The sequence below is a fragment of the Poecilia reticulata genome, linkage group LG4 (genome assembly GCF_000633615.1).
Source record: "Poecilia reticulata strain Guanapo linkage group LG4, Guppy_female_1.0+MT, whole genome shotgun sequence".
Classification (NCBI taxonomy): domain Eukaryota; kingdom Metazoa; phylum Chordata; class Actinopteri; order Cyprinodontiformes; family Poeciliidae; genus Poecilia; species Poecilia reticulata.
The window spans coordinates 23,384,197-23,392,360 of record NC_024334.1 but is presented as its reverse complement, the minus strand read 5'-3'; the positions used below and the strand labels follow the sequence as shown (position 1 = coordinate 23,392,360).

The window sequence follows — 8,164 nt, the reverse complement described above, 5'->3', positions numbered from 1 at the left end:
CGCACAAAAAAAAGGTAACTTTGTGTTCTTTCTCAAATTTTTCAGTTTGTCACCTGTGAGGCTGAAAATCAGCTAATTCTGATCAATACCTTGGAGCACCTCTGTGAAAAATGAAGTTTTGTTTTGATATGTTTTAGTATAGAAGTCCTCAGTTATGATATAAGTAGCTGGACTTCGGTTATTTAGTTAGGATGACTCCTCACTTGCACAAAATTTAATTAAAAAAAGCCTCATGGGGATTCACTAAGCTTCTTTTTCCCAGCCCCAGTCCTGTAGTGTGTTGTATTCAAATCTGCAACATCGTAAACAATACAATTTCCGCTGGAACAGATTCGCAGAGGACGCTAAATTCTTCACGCAGATCTTCCTGTTGGTGTGACCTCAAATTAGGGTTAACAGGAGTAATAAAAAAAATGCTAGCTGACACAGTGAACACTGAGCCTTCGTGTCAGTGTGCAATCGCGCTCTTGTGTGCCGTCACACAGATAAAAATGTGAAGTTTATGACCTCCCCTCAGCTGGACTTACAACCCTCATAGACCGGGAGGAAAGCCAAGACGTGACAATTAAAACAGAATGAAATCATCTAAAGCGCATTAAGCTGATTCCTGCAAGTGTGAAACTCTGTAATAAATTTAAAGATAATTACATATTTGCGCGCAGCCTAATTAGTGAAGCTGGCACCGGCGACGGAGCGCATCTAGACAAAGTGAGCTGTTTGTTTTGAGAGTTAGACGTTTTCTTTGTGTGTTCTTAAGCTGTGTTTGTCTTTCTCCTCTCTCAGGCAGGACAAGCTCAAGGTTCACATGCGAAAGCATACAGGAGAGAAGCCTTACCTGTGTACACAATGTGGAGCCGCCTTCGCTCACAACTACGACCTGAAGAACCACATGCGTGTCCACACCGGTCTCCGCCCCTACCAGTGCTCAAGCTGCTTTAAGACTTTTGTGCGCTCGGACCACCTGCACCGCCACCTTAAGAAGGACGGCTGCAACGGCATCCCCTCCCGCCGGGGCAGAAAACCTCGGGTGAGAGAGCCGGGGCTCCTGGAGGCCCCGCCGAGCCTCCTGAGCCCCAGCCCCGAAACTGGGCCCCAGCCTCGCACCGCCAGGGGCCGGCGGCGCTCCGAGGCGTCCTCTGCAGCGGAGGTGGAGGGTGCTGTCGAGGTGCACACACATAGTCCTCGGCTGCAGGAGCTAGCAGTGGAGGCGGGACCCTGAGACTGCAGGGGGGGGACGCGGGGAGGGGACCACAAGGACACTGCTGGACGCCACAAGTCGCTCTGCACAGCCTGTGAGACAGGCCAGTGGACAGAGGAGAATATAAACATGCAACGGCAATTTAAAAAGACAAAACAACTAACTATTCCTCTATAAACCAAATCAGGGTGTCACAGAAATTGAATCTTTATATTTCTTTCTCCTTTTACTTTAGGACATGGAATAGACTTGCAAGCACTTCAGTTGGTTTATTTGTTAAAGAGAAAAGAACGCTTCAAATCATCCACCCAAGATGTCCACTTTCTGGGCCATTTCTTTCTCTGTCATATTAGACAGTTTTTTGTTTTTTCCTTTTTTTTTTTTACACATATGCAGTTAGGCAAGTATAGGATCGAGACAAAGAAACTCCAAGCAACTATGCAGTTGATTTAAATTTTTATTGGTTTTGTCCTCACAGCCTTCAAGCTCTAAGAAAGGTGACTGTCACGCACCTTCTGGCTGCTGTACGAGTGAAGCGAGGACAAATCCTCCCAGCAACAACTCCTTTATTTTTTTCTTCCTATTCTTTTACAGTTCTGAGATGTACAGTTACCATAGAAACAAAATTTCCACAATATGGTATATGCAAGGAAAACTCACCAACGTTTTGATGCAAGATTCTTTATATTTTTCAGTCTAAATGTTCCAGAAAGAATCAGGCGAGGGGTTGATTGAAGTGTTACTTACTCTAAAAAAAAAGAGATGTTTTTTTGGGTTTTTTTGTAATCGGTGGTTTGTCTTATTGAAAAGTTCAACTTGAGTCGAATCCTCCTTAATGGGGGGGCTCGCCGCTTGCAGGACGAGGGAAGTGCGAGGGGTGGAGGGTCTGTGTTTTCCAAGCACTACCGTTCTCAACGTATCTGTTGGCTTTACTACATTGCCTCTTGTCCCTCACAGCCCTGCAACATCAGCGTTTCCTTTGCCCTTTTGATGTTTGATTGTCTTAATTCTGTTTTTTTGTTGTTGTTCTTTTGGGTACTCGACACTTTATAATTGTATACGTGTGTATATAGCAGGCAGAGATATGACGTTGGCCCCCTCTTGCTGAGGTGTACTTACCGATTTTTTTTTTTTTCCTTTTTAGACTCGATGTTATATTTCTCAGACACAGTTGGGTGAAAGAAACAAAGCCGTGTGAATGTTCAATGGCAGACACACACACACACAAAAAAAAAGAAAACAAACAAACAAAAAAAACAAACAAAACAACAACATTCAGTCACCTATTTGTCCTAAACGTAAAACTTGACATGTACAGTTCCTGCCCAGAGGATTAGAGCGATGAATGAATGAATGAACGAATGAATGAATGTGCTTAACTATGTGCAGTTTTTTCGGAATCTGTCCTTGTAAGACAAGGCGCGGGTAGCACTTAACCGACCGCAGGTTAAAGGAATGGCAGGGAGCAAGAGAGACAAAGAGTACGAAGAAGAAATATGCGAGCACCTTTCGATATATATATATAATTTTTTTTTTTTCCCTACGTTTGCACAGCTTTACTAAAGATATCCAACAGAGTGGGAGATATTTAAAGGAATCTGGGTTGTTGTTGTTGGGGGGAGGGAGCGAGAGTGAGATTAGATGTATGTATCATGCTTATTCCAATCCTTTTTGCCCCAGGGACCACACAACCGTAAGGCAACCTGTGTGATGAAGAGAGCAATAAATACCTGTCCGAGTTGGGAGGCCAAATAGGAGCGCAGCTGCAGCTGGGCGGTGGGGGAGGGGAGCAAGGGAAGAGGAGTGGAGTGGAGGGGGATCTCACAATGTCTGTTGCATTCCAAAAAAATAATCTCCCCTAGCTCAGCCACGTTTCCAGCCCGGGAGGGGATCAGACCGGGCCCTTTCTCTCCCTCTCTCTGCCTCTCCTCTAATGCCCCTAAACCAGCCTGGAGGAGATATTATTATTGTTATACTTGTTATATTAGAGCCTGGACGCCTGGTGCTGGTAGTTTACTGTACGAGTGTGTTTACATGTGCATGTGTTTTAAATGTGTGCGTATGCGTGTGTGTGTGCGCGTGTGTGTGTGTGTGTGTGTGCGTGTGGCAGCCAACCAGGGTCCCTCTGGCCACATCATCAGAGTGTGAGTCAGCCGCAGCCTGTTCAAACATGCACCCTGAGCTGCCAGCACCGCTGCACTTTCCCTGTGTCGTTCGCGCACCGGGTCCAGGTGTCCCGCAGAGAGGAGGGGAACGCCGCGGCTCTCGCTGTCCGCTCTAATGTTGTCAGTAACTGCGAGGCTTTGGTGATTTCGCTTGGGTAAAAAGAGGCACGTTCAGATTCCATGTGAACCCTCGCCCACTTTACACAGTCTGAGCAAAAAATAAAAGGAAAAAAGAAACAAAGTAAACACATCCTCTTTCACTTCTACTGTTCTCGAAATTATTTGGTCCTTGCCAGATCTTACAGCCTGAGATGAACAATACCATGGGAGATGTTACGCTGTTTGAACTGTTTGAAACATCGAACACTTTTAGCAGAACGGTGTGTCCATTTGATTTTGTGCACCTTTAAAAATTGTTTGTAGTTTAGCACCTTGAGTCTTTCATCATTCCTGGTGTGTTGGGAGTCAGTTTATGCAAAAATGAGCCAAAATCATGAGCCACCCACCGCCGTGCTTAACCGTTGTGTTTAGTTTGTGCTGTCCAAAAACCGTCGGATTGGTCTCGTCTCTCAGAACGAGATTTGGTCCAGAAGTCTTGTGGTTCGTTCAGATGCAACTTGGGAAAGCTAAGCCATAGTGCCGTGTTGCTTTTAAAGAGGATTTATGCCGACAACCCTTAAAAACAAGCCACGGTTAGTCAGCCTTTTTCTAATTGGCCTGATGTTTTAGTGGTTTTTTGCCATTTCTTTCCGTTTTTATTAAACCTGTCGTCCACGTCAACTCACTGGAATTTCCACTTCTGAGAAAACGGTCAATTGTTTTGAGTATTTTTGATTATTCCAGTTGTAAGATACCCTTGTAACACGTTCCCAATTAAAGGGCAGCCACAGTGGTATCTTTTATTCATGTTAAAACCGTAGTAATGGTCCAGACCAAGTGAACTTTTTAGATCATGTCGCTAGGGACCACTTGATCAAATGTCACACCTCTAATTGCTTTCACACACTTTTTGATACACTGTAAAATCTCATGACCTGTTGTTCATCTAAGATTGTTTTTAACTTATTTAAAGACACAGAAAGTCTAAAACACGAAGCCGGAAGAGGGTGTTCTTACTGTTTGGAAATGCTGTTTAGCTTACTGTTTGGAAATGCTGTACAAGTGCTTCATGTTGCACCTTTCTTGGATTGAGGTTGGTCGCGGGGCGAGTGGGCACTTTTGTCAACAAAAACGGGTACTTATAAACAAATGAGACGAGTCCGTCTTTTCTGTCCGTCGTGGTGAACTTGAACTCTAGTGTTTTGGCGAGATATGAGAGTTTAGTTCCCACAGGAGACGCTGAGCTGGGGTCAGATGAGGTTTTGTGATCCAAAAGACTATTCCATATAACTGAATGCACTTGAAGTTCGCTGTCATTGTCTTTTTATGTCTTAATATGAAATATGGAGGCAGAAGAAAGGGCACTGTGTGTGTGTGTACGTGTGTGTCTGCGTGTGCGTCCTTTATTGCGAGTGTGTGTGCACACGCACAAGCTGGCAGGCGAGCTGGAGGGTCTCAGGATAACTGTTATAAACAAGCCTTTTCATCGACCCCCATCTGTTCTCAAACCTACACGTGCTTCTGTTTGGATCAGCGCGGCGGGGACGAGTCCACGGTAGCACAGAAGCAGGAACGTTACACTGCTAAGCGACACGTCGGACAGCAGCTTGTTTATCCCACGGCTCTCTGTGCGCAGGTTTTCATAGCACTTGTTTACTCTTGTTGGTCGCCGGAGTTGTGAAAGTCTTAAGTTCCTTTTTTCCCTTCTTCTTCTTCTTCTTCTTTGATGCATTTAACAGGGGTGTTAGTGATTGTACAGCAGCGCTCTCGATTTTAAACCATTGTAAGCTGGGTGTCGTTATTCGTTGTGGTACTTGGAATGGCCTGCTTAAGCCCTCTGTGTCTTAACGTGGCAGTTTTTTTGTTTTTTTTTGTGAGCCATCTTAATTGGACCTCTATGGTAGATTTTGTTGATTGACCAAAGCTCTTTTTTTTTTCCTTTTTTTTTGCCGTCCATCTTAGTCAAATGCAGACTCGAGATAATAAGTGTGATTTTATTCAGTCTGGACCTCCCTGACTAAGCCATGGATGCTCATCATCTTTCAGATCATTTTACTTGAGTTCACTTCCTCTCATTCTTTGTATGTTTGTGTAAAGAAAAAAAATTTGAATCAAAAGTTTAAGGATGTATAGCTTGTTCTGTCTGTTTATCTTTCTTAAAATTATGTGTTGTGCTACAGCTGTTTTTTTTTCTAAATATTTTTACATGGTGGTATGTATGTGTGTGTTTTGGGGTAAGGGTCATGGTTTCGGGATGCTGTGCCAGGAGGGTAGGGTAACTAAAAAAAAAAAAAAAAGAGTGCTTGTGGGTGGGGGTTATGGATAAAAAGCCTAAAATAGCACTGGAAACGGTGCTTTAGCTGAGAGAGCAAAAGTTTGCACTAATGTAAAACGTCCTCGTCCTGCTTATAGGGAGAAGGACCCGAGACCTCAAAGGCCTGCGAGTGTCAAAGAGCACAGAGCAGAGTGGTCGATACTCAATGGTCTCTCAAAGAGTCCATTCAAATCCTCCTTAAAAATATAATCATGTACAGTATGTTGAGAAATATACGGACTTCCAGGAGCAATGCATACCAAAGCAGAAAAACAAAACAAAATGGGTTTCATTCTCGTCACTGGACATTTTAAGCTACCGATTTTAGATTTTTATTCCTTGATTTGAAGGCTTTTGATGAGAGGTTCTCAGATGGAAGCAGAATTTTTCTTTTTAAGATTACAAAATCATAAAGTACAACTTTAAGAAGAGCAGTAAAGCTTTTTTGAAGAACAAAAACAAAAAACAAAAAAAAAACTTAAAATGTTTAACTTGTTCCAAACCTGTTTAAGGCGACACAGACAGCCACATTTCTATGTTTATTCTGCTGATTATTAATTAATGCCTACCAATACTCCCTTTTCCTTAAAGACTGTTTTTGGCCTGTTGAGCTGAGTGACTTCAGTGTGTTATCTGAGAAGGTTAAAGTGACTGTAAATGATCTGTGGCCTTGTCTGAGGAGCGTCAAGCTTGTTTTGTTGGTTTCCAGTCTATTGTGGAGTGTGGGGCTGAGGCTGACTCTCACTGGGTGGGCTGGTCAGCACCGAGGGCCAAAGTGTGCCTTAAGGATTGACAAAAAAAAACGTTCAATTATTTTGACTAAAAAATATTTTTACTACATGGTAAATTGGCTTCCTTCAGTAAGAATTGACTTAATCTTTACTTGAGCAATTTTATGCAAACGTGTGTCAATTTTTTGTTGTTGCTTCTGTGTCCTGCACACCATCCATGAGCTCGCAGCCTCAGTCCCAGACCAAGGTTACTTCGATGCAGGCTCCAGCCTCCAAATTTCCATGCATTTTCTTTCTTTTTTTTCTTTTCTTTTTTTCTTTCCCTCAGACTTGACCTCGACATGTAATCTGTCTCGTGTTATTATTAAAGATTCTTGCTAAATCTATCCGAGAAGGCCACTAAACAAAGACTAAGAGATAACAATAACTGTAAATATTCCAACAAAGCAGGACGTGCTGACTGTTATTATGGCCTGTAATGACTGTGGAAAGGGTAGCTTTGCTTTGTCATTTTGCTGCACCTATTTTTTTGTACTTTTTATTGTTTTTTTCTTTCTTCATCAGGCTGTTGGTGCTCAGCAAGCCTGAGCGCAGCATATGCAGTACGGCTCCGTGCTCAGCGTGGCTCTGGCGCTCGCACAGACAGCCCTCGGTCCTTCAGAGGCACAGTTCTGTGTGATGGCCAGCCTCTCAGCCTAGCGGACGCAGTTTGCACTTGGAGTCTTTGTCAGTCTCTGGGGGATACAAAGGTTAGCACACGGGGAGGATTAAACATGGCCGGTTGGGCAAGGCTGAGTGTTTATTTCCAGTTTCGGAAGCCCGAGTGATGGAGCATTAGAGTCGGATCGCCAAACTAGCACGGCCGCATCGATACTGAGGAGGTTGTGTTGTAGATTTGGGATAACGCATCCAAGAGACTGTTGCTGATCTCTTTTGTCTTTATGTACGTACTACTCAGGTGGAAAATTCACTGCTATGCATTGGGTTTCATTATCTGCTCAGTTTATGGTGTGTCTGGTTCGTCATTGTGATCATTCCCAGACTTTTCCTGTAGAACTCCTTTCAAAAATTTTACATCACAGCTTCCCCAAAAAGGATTTCCTCACTGGAGTGAACTGTGTGTCCCTCCTACTAATACTGATTCTGTCTTTTTTTTTTTTTTTTTTTAACAACTAAAAGAAGCTCATCATTAAGACCTCTAACATTTGTTTTATTTTTTTATTTTCAGTGGGTAGGGGAGGGGATTCACTTCCCATCTGATCAGAGATCTCACACACACACAGAGGGTAAAAGGCGAGCTATGGACAATTCATGACCCGTTTGTCTCCTCAGACCAAATTCAGGATGCATTCCATGATTTCATACTGTGAGAATCAAGCGAGTCCGAGACGACAAGAGGAAATGTTTGACATTTGACTGCGTCTTGTCTGGCCTCGCCGTCCTGGGATGGACATTTAGTTGTAAACTTTCCCCTCAACTCCCCTTTGCAGTGTAGCACTAACTTTCTGACTGCCTTTTTTTCAGCTTCTGCGATTGTAACAAAAGCACTTTGCGAGAGTTCACCTTGAATTTTATGTTTGTTTGGGTTTTTTTCCGGTCATCACAATTTTTTCTTCCGTCTCTGTCTTAATGCAGATGATTATTTAAATGCAAAAAA

General features: G+C 43.3%; 1 protein-coding gene across 1 annotated transcript in view; it reads left to right on the top strand.

Moving 5' to 3' along the window:
• The window catches only part of zbtb7a (zinc finger and BTB domain containing 7a), a 29,250-nt gene extending 21,576 nt beyond the window's left edge, over positions 1 to 7,674 (top strand). Inside the window, exon 4 of the mRNA XM_008407133.2 lies at positions 784 to 7,674. Within this exon, the coding sequence (XP_008405355.1) occupies positions 784 to 1,219 (436 nt within the window). The 3' untranslated portion in view covers positions 1,220 to 7,674. The remainder of the gene's footprint in view (positions 1 to 783) is intronic.
• Positions 7,675 to 8,164: the final 490 nt, after the last annotated feature.